This window comes from Petaurus breviceps, unplaced genomic scaffold, assembly GCF_028583685.1.
Source record: "Petaurus breviceps papuanus isolate PSGF00001 unplaced genomic scaffold, PetGlider_PUasm1.0 79, whole genome shotgun sequence".
NCBI classification, from domain to species: domain Eukaryota; kingdom Metazoa; phylum Chordata; class Mammalia; order Diprotodontia; family Petauridae; genus Petaurus; species Petaurus breviceps.
The window spans coordinates 31699046-31720572 of NW_027186523.1; the positions used below are offsets into that span (position 1 = coordinate 31699046).

The 21527-nt window shown below is 37.7% G+C and overlaps 1 protein-coding gene and 1 pseudogene across 1 annotated transcript in view; one reads left to right on the forward strand and one right to left on the reverse strand.

The window, feature by feature from the left end:
• The window catches only part of LOC138175894 (coiled-coil domain-containing protein 146-like), a 245301-nt gene that overhangs the window by 139454 nt on the left and 84320 nt on the right, over positions 1 to 21527 (reverse strand). Inside the window, exon 2 of the mRNA XM_069106545.1 lies at positions 18971 to 19185. Within this exon, the coding sequence (XP_068962646.1) occupies positions 18971 to 19165 (195 nt within the window). The 5' untranslated portion in view covers positions 19166 to 19185. The remainder of the gene's footprint in view (positions 1 to 18970; positions 19186 to 21527) is intronic.
• On the forward strand, positions 17190 to 17845 carry LOC138175771 (small ribosomal subunit protein uS19 pseudogene; annotated as a pseudogene).

The following is a 21527-nucleotide window of genomic DNA, read 5'->3' on the forward strand; positions in this document are numbered from 1 at the left end:
CAAGTTACTTAACCCCAATTGCTTAAAAAAAAAAAAAAAAGAAATCCCCAGAGGGGTCACAAAGAGTTGTACATAACTGAACAACAACATTAGAAGGGCATTCAAAAGAAGAACTTCAAGTGTTTGGGAACTATGTTGAGCTGTACACGTAAGTCTTGTGAGACATAATTTTCCACATTGTTGAACTGCAAAATTACATGCAAGACTCAGCAATATTTTGTTGTTTCTCAATGAGAATTTATCAAACACCTACTGTATGCCAGCCCACTGTGCTAGGTACAAAGGATACAAAGACAAATATGAAATAGTCTCTGACCCTAAAGAACCTAAACTTTTTAGGAATAAACAACACATAAAACATACAATAAAAATGTACAGAGTAAATACAAGTAAATATTTTTTAAAAATACAAGTAAATATAAAAACAAGGTAATTTGGGGGAAGTAGCTGATGAGATTAGGAAAGGTCAGTAAGAGATAGTACTTGAGCTGCAGATGTCTATTTCAGGTAGGAGGGGATAGTGCGTGCAAAGATAAAGAGATGGGAGACAGACTATTAACTACTGTCAGCCAGTGGGTCAGTTTGGTTAATATCAGTGAAAAAATGTGGAAAAGCAGGCTGAAGCTATATTATGAAGAGCTTTAAATGACAAACAGAAAAGATTATTTTATTCTAGAAGCAAGAGAATGCCACTAGAGTTTCTTGGGCAGCAGCAGAGAGACATAGTCAGGGGTGCTTTAGAAGTATTACTTTAACAGCTATGTGGAGGATATATTGTAGAGACTTAAGTCAGCGAGGTCAATTAAGAGAATGTTTCAGGGCAGCTAGGTGGTACAGTGGATAAAGCATTGGTCGTGGGGTCAGGAGGACCTGAGTTCAAATGTGGCCTGAGACACTTACTAGCTGTGTGACCCTGGGCAAGTCACTTAACTCCAATTGCCTCCCCCCTCATCCCACAAAAGAGGCTATTGCAATAGTCCAGGTGAGAAATGAGGAGGTTCTGATGAAGGTGTGAATAAAGAAAGGTAGATTTTGTGGAGAGGTTTTGTATGAAGAAATCAATTGGACAAACAAATATTTATCAAACAGTACGTTCCAGACATTGTGCTAATTAATGGGATTACAATACAAAGAATGAAACAATCTTGTTTTGCAATGAGCTTACATTGTAATGGGAGAGGCAACAAATACATATAAAAATACATACAGTATAAGTATAAAGTTCTAATATACGTTTATGTATATATACACGTACATAAAGTAATTAAACATAAAGTTCACTGGCAGAGAGCAGATTACCAGTTGGGGGAGGGGGGGATCACGAAAGAATTCACATAGGAGATGGTGTTTGAGCTGTCAAAGAAAAGGAGGAATTCTTGGGAGACAGAGGTACACAGGAAGTGCATTCCAGGTGTGTGGGATGGCCAGTACAAAGGCATGGAGATGAGAGATGAAGTATACTAAGTGACAAAAAAGACAAGTCATATTTGGCAAGATAATAGCATGTAGGAGAAAGAATACTTTTTTAGTGATACTGGAAAGGTTAGGTTGGGTTCTGGTTGCAGTAAAAGGTGCTAAACACTAAATAAAGGAGTTTATATTGTATTCTGGGCACCTAGATGGTGCAGTGAATAAAGTTCTGGGCCTAGAGTTGGGAAGACTCGGCTTCATGAGTTCAAATCTGCCCTCAAACACTTATTAGCTGTGTGACTCTGGGCAATTCACTTAACCCTGTTTGTCTCAGTTTCCTTTTCTGTAAAATGAGCTGGAGAAGGAAATGGCAAACACTCCAGTATCTTTGCCAAGAAAATCCCAAATGGAACCATGAAAAGTTAAATATATCTGAAAACAACTGAACAACACACAATATATTTTATACTAGATAGATTAGGAAACCATTGAAGATGGTTGCATAGGGGACTTACATGGTCAGATATGTGCTTAGGGGAAATTACTTTGGAAGGAATATGTAAGAAGAACTGGAGACACCTGAGGAAAGGAAAACAACGAAGAAACTGATGCATTAATCTAGACAAGAGCTGATGAGGACCTACACGAAGGTGCTAGCTATGTGAGTGGAGAAAAGGGAGGCGAGAAAAGTTGTGAGAGTAAGGAGTTGAGGGTAATTCTGAGATTACAAACCTAAGACAGTGGAAAGATGGTCATGCTTTCTACAGACATAAAGGAGATTGGGGAAGGGGAGGTTTAGAAGGAAAGAGAATAAATTTCATTTTAGACCTGACAACACTTGGCATAATGGGGAGGTGAGGGAAAGTAAAGAGTCAAGGATGAATCTGAAGGTGAGAACCTGAGCAACTAGGAGGAAGATAGTGGTGGCACCTCCAAAAGAAACAGAGAAATGAATGGGGGAAGGGAGAAAAGAAGAGACCTTTTAGGATATGTTTGATTTCAGATGTTTATGTGGGGACATCCAAACTAAAATGTCCAACAGGCAGTTTGAAATGGAGGCCTGGAGGCCCAGAGACAGACTAAGGCTAGAAATACAGATCTGGGAATCATCTATAGAGGGATTAATTGAATCCATGGGAGCTGGTGAGATCACAGAGAGGGAGTGTAGAAAGAGAAGAGAATACAAAATAGAATCTTTAGGTACACCAATAGTTATGGAATGGGACATAGATTATGTTTCTAATCCAGCAAAGGATTAGAAAAGGGATCTGAGAAATGGCCAGTCAGAAAGGCAAACTAAGAAAGAAGAATGTCATGAAAACCCAAGAGGGGAGATACTTTCCAAGAGAAGAGAATCAACAGTGTCATTTGCTACAGAGAGAGCAAGAACAATTAGGGCAAGAAAAGCCCAGTGAATTTGGCAATTAAGCAATCCCTGGTAATTTTGGAGAGGGAAGTTTCATTTGATTGATGTTATCAGAAATCAGATTTCAAAGAGTTAAGTAAGAGCAAAGAAAGTGGAGGCAATGAATGTTTTTGGTTGTTTTTTTTTTCCCCTAGCAGCCTGGCTTCTTGGGAGAAGAGAAAGGGGATACGGGGTAATAACTTAAGGGATGGTAGGATGAGGAGCATATGTTTTGAGAATGGAAGAGTCCTGGGAATGGTTATAGGCAGCAAGTAGGTAAACCAACAAATAGGGAGAGATGTAACATCAAGTTCTCAGCCTCTTTCTACTGCAATTTTCAGCATATTTCACATAAAAAGGATTATTTCTAGATAGGTACCTTGTGGCAAAATCAATCTCATTCCTTCTTTGACTGCCTAAGTAACCAAATAAAGGAAAAAGCACTCCGTTAATTGGCAATTTCATTTCAGTGGGTGAAAGCTCTTTTTTCCAAAACAATTATGTAAGATTTTGTTGGTTAAGAGACTGTTCATAACACCTAGTGTTTTAATGGCTCTCTATAATCCATTGTTTGAAAATGTTATTTTCTTCCTGTACCTAGGCCAGAATTTATTTGGACTCTGATAGAACTTGAAAAGTTCTACCATGGTCACCAATGCAGAATAATTCACAAACGAACAAAGTTTTACTGAAGTACAAAGCAGTTAGTGAATGGAAAACATTCTCATGTGAATGGAAAAAGTCCATAATCTCACACATAAAGTAAAAGTCTTTCCTTTTTGAAATAGGTTAACCCTTGCATACTACCATGTCTAGTAAGTGAAAGAAAAAGCATATATAAAGCACTTCAGGTACAAACAGAAAAGCAAGACAGTTCATACTCTTAAGGCCCTCACATTCTAATTAGGAAGAGCCTCAAGTCCTATGGAAAGGTACCATGGTTCCTTCTACAAAACAGACAGAAATGCATCTTCTTAATTTCATACCCACTGATAAAATTATATCCATTTCTAATGCTGAACCACTTAACAGACAAGGACTTTGGCACTTGAAGTTTTGCAAAGCATGTGTAATTTAATTTGATCCTCACAAAAACCTTGTGACAGGGGTGCTATTATCCAGAATAATATAAAATTATACTAAGAGGGTGTGGCAGCAAGCACCCCAGCTTCCCCAGGGTGGCTGTCAACACAGGTTCTTAGATCTGCTTTGCTAAAGGAAAGCAACTCAAAATGGGTTAACAAGCTTACTTTAATCAATCAAACATATATTGTTTACCTAGTTTGGGGGAAAAGGTCAGCACCCCGAACTTCAGAATATACAGAGGTTACAAGCATAAGTTACAAGAACATTTCAGCAGACAGGCTTCCAAACTGTCCAACCATTACATAATCCATACCTAATCACAGTTACCAGAGAGGGAAGCATCAACATCTGGGTTTCCAAAGCCGGGGGGCTCTCAACAATGGCTGCCCAGAGTCTCATCTGGTCAAATCACACAACACTTCTCAAAGTGAGCCCCAAAACAAAGTCTCATCAAGGCTTATATAGCCTTCTCCTGGCTCAGAAAATGTAACAACCCTCTTGACCCACTGCCCAATCACAAAGTATCTCCTGAGAAACAAGCCTCCCACCACAGACTCCAGGTGCACTTAAGCTAGGGGCAGGGAAGATCTAAAAAATTTACATTCCTATAACAGAGGGTTGGAGAATGGAGACCAGGGAGGGAGGGAGTTGACTAGGAATGAGAGAATTTTGCATAGATTTAATTACAGTTCTGAAACCCAAGGATCAGAAGAGTAAATGTCTAAAATTTCTAACTGAGGGAGAAGCTTGGAGATTAATTTAACATCAGAGTTCTAGCTTAGAATGTTGTGAAGGGCATCTCTGCAGCTGGTCTCCCAGGGGCTGTCCCCTGCAGTGAAGGAGGGGCAGGCCAAGCAGGAGGCCTCTGTATATTCTGCCTCTCAATTGCATCAGGGAAAGGGCAGTCTAAAGTTTATAGCAAAGGGATTCAAAGGTGTCCTGACAGTCTACAGGTAGAGCCAGTCTCCCAGGTAAAAAGCTATCAACACTTAGAATGATACTGGATAAAAATATACAGTTAAATTTGCCTCTAACTAACATCAATTAAACTGAGTTTCCCTAGAGGTTTTTCTCTAGGAATATTTTATTTTTCAATAAAATATTTTCCCCAAATCTGACACAAGACAGAACATTTCAGATATTGTTAAGGTCCATGAAAAATCACACATTTAAAAAAAATAAGATTAGACATTTAAGAAGCTAAATGTAGTGAGAAAGTAACTGTTAAAGTAATCTTCCTATTGTCTCCCCTCCCCATTTGCCCTAAGAAAATCACTGTATTGGATGATCTCTGTGTTAACCAAATTCTATCTTCCAGAGAACAGAGATTTTTACTGTAGTTATTTCCAAACCAGGTGAAAATGAGGCAAATGCCAGATTTTGTCCCTTGGCTATAGTTTACATATAGATGGTGTGTTTGTATAGATACATTTATATCTGTGTGTGTATGTATATATGTATGCATCTCTCTCTCTCTCTCTCTCTCTCTCTCTCTCTCTCTCTCTCTCATATCCCCTCCCCCCAGGGAAATGCCCCTAGAACTTGGGTAACTCTTGATGATGATGCTTGCTGCCCAACATTCTTGCCTCATCAAATCTCCATGGTGATGTCCCAAGCAGAGGAATATTATATACATATACATACATATATACATATATGTTATAATCACCATCACCAAAATAGATAAGAAACTACATTCCCTACACTGGTAGAATTATAAGTCTAGACACCAAAACAAACAAACCCTTTTATTTTTCACATAAAATGGTTGTTTCTTTTTATTCCTTATTCCAAAAGCACACTTACCAAGATTCATGAAATATGGACTTAGTCATAGCCTGAAAAGTATTTATGGAAAATGGGATTTAATTTTTTACCTTAATAAACTTTGGGACTGTTTAGGCTATCTTGACAGCTAAAAAGAACCTTGCAAAATTATGCATGTCAACTTGCCAGCTGAAAGCGAGACTAACAATAATGTGGTTTCTTGTATATTTTTTAAAGTTTGTTAAATTTTAAAAATGGATTTTAATGCATGTGCTTTTGAAAACAGAGTCATGTAATACATGAATAAAAACCATAAACTAATTGTGTAAAATATCATTTGGAATTTAAAAGAAACCCTAAATGGATATGGAATCTGAAGCATACAATAAAATGTTAATTTTTTAAAATACTGAGAATGGAAGTTTATGAGGTTAGGTTTGAAGAAGGCCTCAGTATGCTGGGCTGGGAAGCAAGCTGAGATATAATCCTGGCCTGGCTCTATGATCTTAAGCAGCCCACTCAATATCTTCCTCTTCAGGTTCCATATCTGTAAAACACATATAACTATATTTATCCTACCCTATCCTACCTCATAAAATTATTGAAAAAAAGTAACCTGACATATAAAAGTGTTTTTGAGGTATAGAACAAAAGAATGCCTGTTTAATGTTTAAACAACTGTGCAAAAATTTAATTATATGCTATCAACTAAAATTCACTCTAAAGTATATAGTAGAAAAATCTTTGGGATAAGAGTAAACCTAAAGTGGAATAAGAGAAGCAATAAACTACATATTATTAACCAAGTCGGACTTTCTGAAAATCAAAACCAAAAATATTTAAATATACTTTGAGCCTTGATCTAACCTCAAGGGAATAACAAATATTAAAGATTAATATATAAAGTAACTAATATGTTGAAAGCATTAGAGGAGATACCCTGCCCCAAGTTTCTTACCTCCCTAAACCATTCTCCATATAACTGTGAAATTATATTCCTAAAGCATAGATCTTACTATGCTATTCCCTTACTCAAAAAGATCCAGTGGCTTCCTATGATCTCAAATGTAAACTCTTCTCTTTGTCATTTAAAGACTTTCATAATCTAGCTTCAAATTACCTTTCCAGGCCTATCATTTGTTACTTCCCTTTCTGCATTTTATAGTTCAGGTAAATGAACTTACTTGATGGTCCTCATAAATGTCATTCCATTTCCATTCTCCTTGCCTTTGCAAAGGCTGTTCACCCTTGCCTGGAATGCACTCTCTCTGCCAACCTCTGACTCTCAGAAGCCCTATCTTCCTTCAAAACTCAGCTCAAGTGCCACTTCCTCCCATCGGAAGGCCTTTATTGATGCCCTAAGCTACAACTATTCCCCTCCAATATTGATACATATTGTTTTCTTTCTACCTCCCTCCCCAATAGAAAGAAAGCTCCTTGAGAGCAGGGCTTAATTTATTGTCTTTGTATATCCAGTGATTGACCGATTGATTGATAAGGACAATGATGGTACAGAATCCCTGCATTCAAGGAATATATAATTTTGTTCTTATAGAGACAAAGTATGTAGACATTAAAAGATAACAATATGAGATGGTATATGAGAAGAGCTAACTGAGTAATGCAAATAAATGCTGTAGTTTAGAGAAATAAGAGATGGCTGTGGGTTAGGAGGGTCAGAAGGTTTCTCAGAGAAGATAGGGCTTGAACTGAACCTGAAGAATACATAGGAACTGGACAGGAAGAAAGGATAGTGGAACATTATTTTTGCATGGCCAAAGGCACAGAGACAGGAATTCACAAAGTATATTCAGGAGATGGAGCAGAAAGGTTAGCCAGAGCAGTCATTCATTTAGTTAAGGCAACAAGCATTTCATTTAGCTATTATGTGCTAAGGGCTGAGGAATATAAAGAAAGGCTGAAACCCTGTCCCTCCCCTAACACCAAAAGTTAACATTATTAATGTTGCATTTTTGTACTTTTATTTATTTTGCTAAACACTTCCCAATAACATTTTAATCTGATTCGTGGCCCCACTCAGGAGTTTTACGGCTACAATTATAACTTCATGATTTAATCATGCTGACACAGTCATTATTTCAATTGAAGAAGTCTACTTTAAATACATTAGGGGAAAAAAACTTCAAAGACACACTCAGGGACAGTATCAAGGAATATGACGGTAATCTAGAATAATTATGAATCTACTACAGTAGCTGGCAATCAAGCACCACATTACATTATATTATACCATAAAACTCACCAATAAGACCTCAATAAAAATAATTCTTATATTACATTTAAATTTACTTCTTAGCAATTTCCACCTACCATTCATAGTTCTGCCTTCTGAGTCAAAACAGAATGAGTCTAATCATCCACATAACAAATCTGAAAGTACCTGAAGACAGCTGTCATGTCTGTCTTGTTGCTTCAATTGACCCTTGTAGGGCATTATCTTCTGACTGGTCACTATTCTGATCAGCATTCTATGGTCACTGTGCTGCTTGTCCTCCCTGAAATACGGAGCTCAGACTGAACATGAGGGTACAGAGGACCACTGTATGGCAGAAGGCAGCAGGATTAACCACCTTCTACCTTATGAAAATCATTCTTCTTCTAATGTAGCCTAATAATACACTGGGTTTTGTTTTTATTTTTCCTAGTTGACATTACCATTTTGACTCATTCTGAGGTGCTGCAATACAGCTTTCTCACATGTGCTGCTGTCTAGTCATATGTCCCAAATTCTACACTTGTGAACTTGTGTACCCTGAAACAAAGTATAAGACTTCCCATTTAAATAGGTAATATCTTTACTGGGTATGTATCTAGGACCTTGATAAGGAACATTCCAAGACTACTACCGGTAAATCCTGTAGGACAAATGAAAAGGGAAACAAAGCTCCGCTAAGGATTATGAAATCCTGGATAAGAAACTAAACATTTAAGGGGCAGCTAGGTGGCGCAGTGAGTAAAAGCGCCAGCCCCGGAGTCAGGAGGACCTGAGTTCAGTTCTGGCCTCAGACACTTAACACCCACACAAAAAAACTAGCTGTGCAACTTGGGTAAGTCACTTAACCCTAATTGCCCTCCAAAAAGGCAAAAAAAAAAAAAATTAAACATTTGAGGGACTGAGTGGTTTTTAATCACTCCTGGCAATTAAAGGAAATGGCTTCAGGAAGCAGTACATACTTGGGGAGGGAGGAAAGCTAGTTAAGAAGATGGTACCTGGCAATGGGATTTGGATTTCTGAACTATGGCTTAACATATAGGATGATAGCCTCTTTGCCAGTGATGGGGAGTGTCTAACAAAAGGGAGCAAGAAATAATTTACCTCATGTCCTATAAATCTAATAAAAAAAGATTTTAAACTGAACTGGGCCTGAGAAGTAAAGAGGAGGAAGAAAATTGTCTATGTATTTCTACCCAGTTAAATGCCAGAAAAAGTAGCTATGATGTAGGGGGAGTGATAGTTACAAAGATGATCAGAAATTCAGGAAAAAATCCAAGACAAGAGCAAACAATTAATGGCCTCAAGTATCTATCTACAAAAAAATCTTTATATTTATCTAGATAAATACATATCTATATAGTTATCTATATATGCATATGTATACACACATATAAATACATTATATACATATGTACATATATACCATGTATAGGTAACACATACATTGTGCATAGGTAACAAGCGAGACAAAGTAGAGATTCTAATGCTTGGAGGAAAACTGAACATTATAGATCTCATCCCTGGGACCTTGTAGGATAAGATTCATGATTGAAATACAGCTTTGAAAAGTTGTACTTTATTCAAAGGGAAGAGGATAGTTGAAAAGATGAGTAGTATAGTATTCTATATTACCTAAGTAATGTATGACGTGAGGAAATTCAGGAACCTGAAGCATGGCAGATACAGAAACAGAAGCAGTAGTGTTATTAGGCAATGCTATTGTCCACCTGGATGTAAAGAGGAAATCAAAGAAGACTTTGGTAAATGGCTCACAAATAGAGACATGATAGTAGCAACAGGGGGTATCTATTCAAGTTCCCTCTGTGCCAAAATTAAAAAAAAAAAAGACTAATAAACTATTGGTTTTCTTTACTTTCTTCCTTCAAAGAAAGAACTGATGAGGTCCAGAATAAGACCTAATTCTCACTAACAAGAAAGATTTGATTATTAAAATAGAAATGACAGAAACTTAAGGGCAAATTACTGTTCTATTTTAGAATACATTGTAGAGAGAAGGGGAGGTAGGAAAGCTGAGCATTTTTAGGAGGACAGATTTCAAACAGTTCAAAGAAAGGATAAGTACATCACTGTGAACAAAATTCTGTGGGGGAAATCAACCCAAGAAGTATAGGAAGTTCTCAAAAAATTAAACTCTGAAAACACAAAAAAGGAACAATTTTGAGGAGTAAGACTTGCTCAAAAAGACCAATGTGAATGTACACGGAACTAACTGGTCAACTTAGATTTTTAAAAGGACACCTTCAGAAGATGGAAAACAAGGGCAAACTATGGATGATGAACATGAAAACCCAAATATATGACATATAACATGACTTGTTTGAAGAGTAAGTTGAGATAAGCAAAGAATACTAGGGAAAGTTTTTTTGGGGGGGGGGGCTTGTGGGGTTCTCCTTGGCTTGGGAAAAGAAAGATTAAAGAAGAGATAAGAATATAGTTTGGGGAGCATAAGGTAATGGTAATTGTTGAAAAGGCAGAAATCTTCAACTTTTATTTTGCTTCTGTTTATTCTGCCAAGAACAATCCTTGGATCGGAAAGGACAGAACAAAAATGACAAGCAGGAGGTTGCAACTAAAGATAATTAGGGAGATAGAGAACAGCCAGCTGCCCTTGGCAAGTTCAGCTCAGCAGACTCGGGCGATCTATAAGCCAAGACACTAAAAGAAATGGTGCGTGTCCTTGCTGAGTCATAGTAGGTGACAAAGTAGAAGGGCTTACACTGAATTCCTGGAAAAATCTAAAATTATTTCATTAAAGCAATGATTGAGAATTTAGAAAAAGAAAATATGATCAAAAGATCCAAGATCATTTCATTAAGAACAAATCATGCCACACTAACCTTATTTCCCTTTTGACAGGGGTACAATCTTGGTAAAACAAGGCTAGGGCAGATCTGGAACTAGCTGAATAGCCAGCTGGAAAGAATAGTCATTAAAGCTTTTCTGACATCTTGGAAGGATTTCTCAAGACCAGTGATTCTCAAAGAACAGTCTGGGGACTCTGATAGTCCCCAAAAAGGCCCTTTCAGGGAATCTCTGAGGTAAAAAATTTTATAATTTTTTTTATAATAATACCAAGATGTTTTAATTTCTAATTCAGTAAATTTGACAGATAAAACCCACATAAATTACCAAAGCTTTCTATGGAGTCCTTAATTTTTAAGTGTGGAAAAGGTTCTTGGAACTGGAAATTTGACAACTGTTGTTCTGGAGGAATATCTTGGCCCTGCTGTGTTTAACAAAATTTTTATCACTGACTTGAATAAAGGCATAGAGAATATGCTAATCAAATTTGCAGAGGACATAAATCCAAGAGGGACAGCTAACAATGTGGACAGCAGTAAAGGTCACTGCAATTGACTACCTCCTTTCCTTAAAACTCTTCTAATTTATTTTTTTTATTTTTATTTTTTCCACTTGATAGTTTTTTTTCCAGTTACATGTAAAGATAGTTTTCAACATTCACTTTTATAAGATTTTGAATTCCAATTTTTTTCTCCCTCCTTCCTGCTCTCCAAGATGGCAGTCTGACATAGGTTATACATGTACAATCATATAAAAACATATTTCCATATTAGTCATGTTGAGAAAGAAGAATCAGAACAAAAGGGGAAAACCACAAGAAGAAAAAAAAAACAACAAAAGAGAAAACTGTATGCTTTGATCTGCATTTAGACTCCATAAGTTCTTTCTCTGCACATGGATAGTATTTTCCATCATGAATCTTTTAATTGTCTCAGATCATTGTCTTGCTGAGAAGAGCTAAGTTTTTCAGAGCTGGTCATCACACCATGTTGCTGTTACTGTGTACAATGTTCTCCTGGTTCTGCTCACTTAAGTTTTTCCAGGTTTTTCTGAAATCTGCTGCTCATTCTTTCTTATAGCACAATAGTATTCCATTACATTCATATACCACAACTTGTTCAGCCACTCCCCAATTGATGGGCATCTCTTCAATTTCCAATTTTTTGTCAATACAAAAAGAGCTGTTAAATATTTTTGTACATGTGTAGTCTTTTCCTTTTTTATGATTTCTTTGGGATACCGACCTAGTGCTGGTATTGCTGGATCAATGGGTATACACAGTTTTATAGCACTTTGGGCATGAACTCTTTTAATTTCTTGACATTCAAATTGGCTCACATTTAGATTTTGTCTCTGGAACCATGTTGTTTGTCCTTTGTTCTCGAAGAGGACCAGGACATTGGGTAGGTGATGTCATGATTTACAAGTGAACTGGATTTAAGTGAGGCAGGGCTGTGCAAAGTCACCAGCTTCATTCTCTTCTCTGGAGCCATCTGGGTCCAGTAGCAAGACATAGATCAGGACAACTGGAGATGGCCCAGGATGCAGTGGGAGATCTTGGCCTTTTTCAGCTAAGGTCTTTCCCAGGTCTCAGTTTATCTGAGGCAATGCCCAGTCAATGATTAACACTAGGTAAAAGGAAATGAGGCAAAGAATGACCTCTTTTACTTAGTTTTAAAAAAAAAATAAATCTGCGAGGGGAAGACCCTCAGGGTTTCTAGCCAGAACAGAAACAACTGCTATTTACACTCACTCTGAGCCAACAGAACCCAAATAATGCCTAAAAGAGGCTTGGGGTGGGACCTATTGTTGGCCAATCAAAAAGAGTCTGAGTGATTTTGGTTTAAGGCATGGTCCTTAAAAAAGAAATATAGGCCACAAACCCCAAGATATCTTGTGAGGTTTCAGCGACCAAAATTTATATCCCTTTGAGCAGAGAATCCATGGGTAAGGGTATGATTTCCTCTGTGGACAGAGGAAGAGGATGGAAGGAAAGAGAGAGGTAGGCAGGGAAGGTGGGAAAAAAGGAAGGAGATAAGGAAAGGAGAGGAGAGGAAGAAGGAAGGAAGAAAGGAGAGAGGAAGGAAGGAAAGAAGTGTGTGTGATGAAAAATCTCATCCAAAATTTAGTCATGAACACAGAGATCTCTTAAGATAGGAACAGGAATTTATTCTCTTCCCCAGGTGAAGAGGGCGGTCTTCCCCATGACCCATCATAAGGAAGAGGCACTTTACAAAAGGCAGAACAAGAATTTATACCGTAATGGGGCCCCTTCTCCCATTGTTTGGGGGGGGGGGGCGGGCTCAAGTCTCAGTGTGAACATCTTCCCCAATGGTAAACAATAGAGGAGGCTGCCAAGGAGGCTGATTGACAGCAAGGGAAAGGGAGGAGGGGCCCGAAGAGGCGGGAAATCTGAAAGCCTCCTGAAAGAGCTTGCTGCTGATTAACAGCAGAAGGAGTGGGGGAAAGGTGAGGGAAGTTCTGAAAAGTTTTCACTTCCCCCAGGAGGGAGGGAGGGAGGGAGGAGATATGTTGCTCAACTGGAGTCTGGCCAATCTAGGTTTACATCCTTTTGTTGCTATATAATGGCTGTGTGATTATCACAAGTCACTTAACTTTGTACTCCAGAAAATAAACACAATATTTTATATGGTGACAGATAAATTGTCTTCCACATAACTAGAGGAAGTTTCTACACCAGAATTTCCCACCTCAAAGAAATTGCAAGTCCAGGAGGGAAAAAAATAATAAATATTTTTAAACATATATATTGTAAAATGAGGTAATGTTTGTAAACTCTTTTGCAAACCTTAAAGTGGTATATAAATACAAATTATTATTATTATAACAAAATATGATATTTTAAATTGTGCTGTAGAAAATATGTACACAATGTATAACATTTTTAAAGCATCTACTATATGCCATACACTGGGCTATGGGATACAAATACAAAAAATGAGTTGTCTCACTTCACCTAAGATGAACTTTTAAAAAAGTTTATTCATTCTTCTCTATACTTTTTAGCATTTCCGACTGCATTACTGTTATTCACTGTAAACTTACTAAGAGCAGGAAGGGTACCAGGCTGGTTTAACTTACTAGGATACAGCATGGTACCTGACACATATTCTGTATGTCTAATAAATTATTTTTGATAATGCTCTAGCCACTTCCACAAAACGATTTCAGTGCCTTACCATGGTGGAGAGGGGACCCTGGGTTCTTAGAGGCTATGACTGCAAAGTCTAAGCTCTGGCAGGTGGGAAGCACACTGAAGGTGGTTCCAACCACAGATCATGTCAATTTTCCAAGGAACAGATGAATTCAATACAAAGAAGGTCATCACCTGTGGACTGGCCTCTTGGTGAGCATTTCTTTGACTTTTGCAATGCTTAAAACAAAAGAAATGACAAAATTGCCCTCAGACCTGTGCTAACACCTTCTCATTCTATGATGACAGCAACAGAGTGGAGCAAAGGGGGACAAAGGGTGTTAACCACACACATTTTAGACCATCTATCATAGTTAATTTCCTTGTTGGTACTCTTAGGGTGAGATTCTTATCCACTTACCAATGAATACTTGGAAGGAACTAAAAATGTATCAGTCTTGACGTTCTCACTATCAGCAAAATCAGAACAAAAAAGGAAATTTCAGCTAAAATAAGAATGTATCACAGGTTTTCCTTGGAAAGACAAGTAAAGGAATTGCGATATGACTTTTTGTGGATGACAAAGGCATACTTTGTCATTTCATATTGCAGTACTCATGTATTTGCAAAAAGACCATCATGGAGAAAAAATTTTAACTTGCTGTAGCAGCAAGCACCCCAAGCATCCTCAGGGTTTGCTGCCACCACAGGTTCTTAGATCTTCTTTGTTAAAGGAAAGCAACTCAAAATGGGTTAACAAGCTTACTTTAATCAGTCAAACATATATCATTTACCTCGTTCAGGGGAAAAAGGTCAGCACTGCAAACTTCAGAATATACAGACAGAATTATCAAGACAGAAACAGATCAAGTAGACAGATTTCAAACTGTCCAACCATTACATCCATACCCAATCAACATCTGGGTTTCAACATCTGGGTTTTTCAAAGCCGGGAGGGCTCCAGACAACAGCTTCCCAGAATCCATATCAAATCACAAAACACTTCTCAAAGTAAGCCCCAAAACAAAGCCTCACATCAGGACTTATATAGCCTTCTCCTGGCTCAGAGAATGTAACAACTTTATTGACTCACTGGCCAATCAAGAAGTATCTACTGAAAAACAAGCCTCCCTCCCCAGGCTCCAGGTGCACTTTAGCCTAGGGGCAGGGAAGATCTTTAAAATTTACATTCCCATTACACTTGCATGCCTTATAAAATCTGTTGCCAAGGATGAAGAGAACAGATTTCTATGAAGAACTTTATAAGGCCTTCAAAATTAAATCAACACATATTTTGATATTTGGTGACCCCAAAGTGAAGGACTCATTCATTTTCACAAGAAAAACATGACCTCACAGGTTAAGTAAACCTTAAAATGATGTAAGAATCTTAGCTATTATTATTATACAGAATTTTATGCCTAATATAACAAATACTTTTTTTAAGAAAAGAAGTGGGAAACATCAAAAAAGATCACAAAAAATGAAAATAACAGATAAAGAAATTATTCATTACTGATGTGGGTATCATTCTTGAATCAGCTGTCTTACATTTTGACCATCAACTTATTAGAAAAAAGATCAAATTTAATATAGGATTAGAAAAAAATGATAAAAAGATATAGTACGTAACTTAATTATCAAATTAATATGAAGAGTATGATTGAGGCCCCCAAAGAGGGAGAAAGTTAGAGTAAAAGATATCAATATCAATTATAACAATTTCATATAGATGTAAACCAGTACAAATTGTTTGCCATAATCAGGACATCAAACAAGTTAAAAACCTGCCTCATTCAAGAAAAACTTGTTTTATATATCAAATGGAAAGATATGCCAGCCAAGGACAACACCAATTTGTAATATAAGCTCATTTGCAAAAACATACAAAAAAGGATGGTAAAAGATTGTTAGTAGTATTGCCTTATTAAAAAAAAAGTGAGAAGCATTGGAAAGAAGGTCAAGTTAAAGGAATGCTTGGGGAAAAAACTATCTAAGCAAAGTCATCTTGAAGGCATTTAAGGATGAAACTGGGAGGATTACAGAAAAAAAAAATAGAAAAGAACTATAAAACTCTTTATACTAAATTCTAAATCAATCATACTAACCTCTTTTCATCATTGCTTATAAAGGAAAGTCTATATTGGGATTGTAAAATCATAGTACCAGATGTAATTCTTGACAAAATAGAAATGTCAATGAAAAAAACAAAGATGGGAAATGCAGTCAGACCAAACAAAATACACAGAGAATTCTGAGCTGGATGTAATTCTGAGATTACTGAAGAATTGATTCTCAAGGTATCTGAAGGTAGAGGATGATACCAAAGGTTTGAGAAAAAAATCCCTTATGTTATTATTACCCTCCTCCCACACAAAAGCAACCAAACAAACATCAATTACTATTGTCAAAGAAAAAATATTAAAACTTTACTCTTGGGGCGGCCAGGTAGCACAGCAAGTAAGAGCACCAGACCCAGAGTCAGGATGACCTGGGACCGAATCCAGGCTTAGACACTTAGCACCCACTCAGAAAGACCTGACTGTGTAACCTTGAGCAAGTTACTTAACCCCAATTGCTTTAAAAACAAAAACAAAAACCTTTACTCTTCATTTTAGGCAAAAGTCTGCTAGAAACAGTTTAAAAAATTAATATTATACCCTGATATCCAAGTACTTCTAGTTTAGAGAGATGTCCATATTAGCAGAATTCCCTTCTTCCCCTACCCCCATGCCTTCAGACATGTCCTTCTATCCCAGAGTGATACTTAAGGTAACATTGAAGGGAATCTTGAACAATGAAATTGTCACATGTTAAAACACAGTTTGGGATTAATATTTCAGAAAAATAACCATTTGATCACTGCTCTCAACAATTACAAGGGTCTCTTCCCAGAGATTAATATCTCAGTCCTTTCTGAATGAAGGATGGGTCCTAGCCCACTTACTTCAGGTAAAAGGGTTAGGCAAGGATCTTAATAAAATCAGAGATAGTTTTTGTTCAAAATTTAGTTTGTACTCTTAATCCATTTCTTTAAGAAAAGTATTTTGTTCTTGACCCAACTTTCTAAGGAGAGATGGGGACATGTCTGGAAAGAGCTTTTAAACCAGATAAATATTACTAATATCTTCAATTGAAATAAACAGGAAGTTTTAAATAGGCTTCTAAATTATCAACCCATATTCCCAGATAAATACATTTTTATGAGACCTACATATACAACGCATCAAGGCATCCTTGATAAGGGGAAAAGCAAAGCTTCCACAAGCAACATTTTAACATTATTACCATCACACAAGTAGCCAAAAGATTCTAGGCATGTGCGATATGTTTGTTGACTACTGAGGGAAACAAAAATCTGGTTCAGCAGAGCAAAACATTGCCCTAGTTTCTATCCCAGCAAGGTATCTTCAATTCATGTCAAAATTTTAAGTCCTTGGCCTGCGCAATCGGGAGTGGTCTTTTCCTGACAGCAGACAAGATGGTAGAAGTGGAACAGAAGAAGAAGCGAACCTTCCGGAAGTTCACCTACCACGGCATGGACCTGGATCAGCTGCTGGACAAGTCCTATGAACAGCTCATGCAGCTGTACAGCGCTCAACATCGACGGCGACTCAACAGGGGTCTGAGGCGCAAACAACATTCCCTCCTGAAGCACCTGAGGAAGGCCAAGAAGGAGGCCCCCCTCATGGAAAAGCCTGAGGTAGTGAAGACACATCTTCGAGACATGATTATCCTGCGTGAGATGGTGGGAAGTATGGTGGGCGTCTATAACAGCAAGACCTTCAGTCAGGTAGAAATTAAGCCCTAGATGATTGGACACTACCTGTGCGAATTCTCTACCACCTACAAGCCTGTGAAACATGGCTGACCGGGTATTGGAGCCACCCACTCCTCTCGTTTCATCCCTCTCAAATAACCTGGATCCCAACAATAAAAACAAGAAGATTCTTATAAAAAAAAAGTTTAAGTCCTTGAAATAATATAACAATGGAGATAACCTTGATAATTCTCTATCAATATAAAACAAAACATAAAACAAGGAGATGGATGGCATTCTTGCAAAAAAAAAAAAACCGTCATGAAAGAGATTGAGTGTAGAACCTGGGCTGAAGAGGGATATAGATGGTGAAATCCCATGTATGCTTCTGTTTTGGATGACACTATATTGACCACAAAGAGTTCCAGAATACTGTAGAACCTTCCACATGAGTTTCAAAATTACTCAAAAGAGTTTGGCTACACTTTGTACATAGGAAAAACTATGTAGATTAAAAATACCTATTGTCTAGACCATTATATGCAATTGACTGGGCAACCTATAGAACTGATTCATTGGGGTGTGTATATACATGCACACACATATGTTTGTATATACATGCACATGTTTATTGTGTATATATGCACACACATATGTCAATATGTTTGTATATATGTGTATATATAAATATATACACATGTGTATGTACATATGTATATGTATTGAATGGGACCCAAAATTAACAGCAGGAGAAGAGGCTGGATTGCTTCTAGGAAGCTGAAAGATTACTTTAATGACCCGAAGCTTCTTCTTGAAACAAAGGACCATCTTTGTTTTTTTTAAATTGAATGCTAACATTCTTTTTTTTTCCAGTGACATTCAATGGCTGTGCCATAGAACACTATAACCTCTTAAAAATGGAAGTTGCAGACAACTCAAAAGGCAATGGAGATACAAGCTATAACACAAGGAACTACAGAGAAGTGATATGAAGGACGTCTTCAAAGAAATACACGATTAAAAAAGATGGGCCAGACAGATGAAGAAAGGGAGGGCTAAGGTAATGGGCACCTTGGTGCTCCAGAGGTATTCATGTATTGTCAAAAAGTTTCAGGGAAAGCCCATAGTATATTAGATGGATCCTTGGTGGCAAACTGACATGAGGACATAAACAAGAGTCCTTCTGTTTGGGCAGGGATGAATGGGTTGTGATCTACATCACTGGAAGGAATATCCCACCCCTCGTCCCCCATCCCTGGGCTTAAAAAAACAAACAAAAACCTTTAAAAGTCAATAACACTCTATAATAAAGTAAAAAAATAGTCATACCTCATCTAGACACTGAAATGCAGGAGTTGTACTTATGTCAATGAAGCGTTCATCCTGAATATTAATTGTAGGTACAACAGCAGCCATAAACTCTAACTGAGCTTGTAAAAATGGGATGGATGATTTACGCTGCTTTGACTTTTTCTTTTTAGATTCTTCATCAGAATCACTGGAACTGGAACTATCCTTATCCATATTTGACAATTTTCACAGCTCTAAAAAAGAAAAGAAAAAGAATACATCTTCTTATACTCATTATTTAAGAACCTTCTCATTTGTAGTAGAGGCAATGAAGTATGGAGGAGAAAGAGCAGGCCTCTGGGTCAGGAAGACCTGAGTTCAAGACTCTGATACATATTGGCTATATGACCCTGGACAAATCACTTCCCTTTCACTGCCCTGGCCAAACTATATGTTGCAGAACTGGTGCCAACCTACATTAGTAGAGTTACCTTACTAGGAGTTCCCTATGTCAATGAAATCACAGCTTCCTTCCAATTCCTTTCATTTATAAATGAAATTGATGTGAAAAAATGGTTTAAAAAGAGAGAAAAGAGTTAGTGAAGCTCCTTGAGGGCAAGGACTTTTTTTGTTTTGTCTTGTTCTGATATCCCTAATGCTCAGCATATTGTTGTTGGGTTGTTTGTCAATCGTGTCTGACTCTTTGGGACCCCATTTGGGGTTTTCTTGGCAAAGACAGTGGAGTGGTTTACCATTTCCTTTTCCAGCTTATCTTACAGCTGAGGAGATTGAGGCAAATAAGCTTAAGTGACTTGCCTAGGGTAACACATTACACAGAGGAGGAGTCTTCCTGACTTCAGGCCCAACACTCTAGCCACTGCGCCACCTAGCACCCCTGTGCTTAGCATAGTACCTGGCACTAAGTAGGAACTTAATAAAATGCTTGTTGACTAAATGAATATTTCTCTCTAAATAGGGACGGAAATAGACTGCTTTGTTTAAATATCCAACTAAGAACAGGGAAATTTAGGAAGCATAATTAAAAAAAATGCTTTGTGACAAATCTATTTGTCTAATTTCCTCTTAACACAAAAATTTAAGGAAAAGGATTTTCTTGACTCTCTGAGTAAGTAATTCACATAAGTTCTACCCTCTCTATCACACTTAATACTACTTTAAATTGCTTTGTGCTTAAGGGTGTTTTGGACAATAAACAACAAACTGCAAACGTTGCAGAGGGGCTATTAACAAACAAGGTTGGCCAGGACTAGAAGTTTGGCCACGAGGGCCTCTAGCTGTGGGATCATGTCCAAGGAAATAAAATAATCCAATACAAATATTATGTGACCTCTCACCAAGGTCACTAAATAAATGGCTCTTTTCCCCATCATCTTTGTTTCCCTTGACCTCTAAGCAGCATTTGGCTCTAATGAACAGCCATGCTCTGACCTCCACTGGCTTTGATGACGGTACATCCTCAGAGTTTTCCTCTTATGTTCCCAGCTATCCTTTTTCTGTCTCCTCTCCTGGCTTCTTATCTTCTTCCTATCCTTTATGTAAGGAAGGGGATGAAACCATAGGCCTTCGACTAGGTAATAAAAGGGCTTCCAACCAGAATGACTAAAATGATGTCATGTAAGTATCATGCTCAGATAGGCCAAGACATTTGGTTGCATATCAGGATCATCTGCTGAGTTGAGAAGAGATAAGTTCCAGAAATTAGAGCCACTGTGGTCTTCTAGCATACTCTTGAAGAGGAACTACAGTGGGGAGGGGTTTTTGAGGAGAGGCCTTGGCTCCAGATTTGGCCAGATCTTCTTCCCCCTTTTTGTGGCTAGAGGATGAGTTGGGGAACTGTGAACAGTCTACAGGATTTTGGATTTTTCATCTTCCCATCAGTGTCCTGGCACATCTTTCAGTAAGATGAGGACAGATGGACACCATTATTATACCTAAGGGGAACTTCTTAAGCATCCCACAAGTGGGAAAAAAAGGACTTCCATAACAAAGTACTGTGAGCTAGCCCCTTGTAACATGTGCTTTGTAAGCACGAGAGCATTTTCAATGGACATTGTATGTATTCATGGAGAATATGTCAAATTTTTGGAATATCTGTAGCTCTGCTTTTACCCTAATACACCTTTTAAAAGTTAATTGGTGTTCACTGAAACTACTTCTGGGGGGGGGGGACACAATGGAATTAGGGCTAGAGCTGATAAAGGTGGTTAAAGAATTACCCAGACTCCTCAGAGACACCCCCTAGGACCTTGATGGGGAGATAAAGTCAGCCTAACCCTGGGAACTAATTGCAGGTGGGAGGTGAAATTGGGATAAGGAACCTGAGATTAAATGGGCTACACTTAAATGTAGGAGCCCTCCAAAGTTCTGGCCTTCTCTCTACATTCTTGGTGATCTTACCTACTTCTATGGTTCAATTACTTTTTTAAATTTCTGAATTTAAACAGAAAAAAAAGATGAGCATGTCTAGTTATTAAAGATGAACACAAAAAGGTGGTTTTATATAAAACGTTGAGGCTCCCTTTCAAACCATTTTTTAAAAGTATATAATAAATTCCACATGCTCCTTTCAAAACTG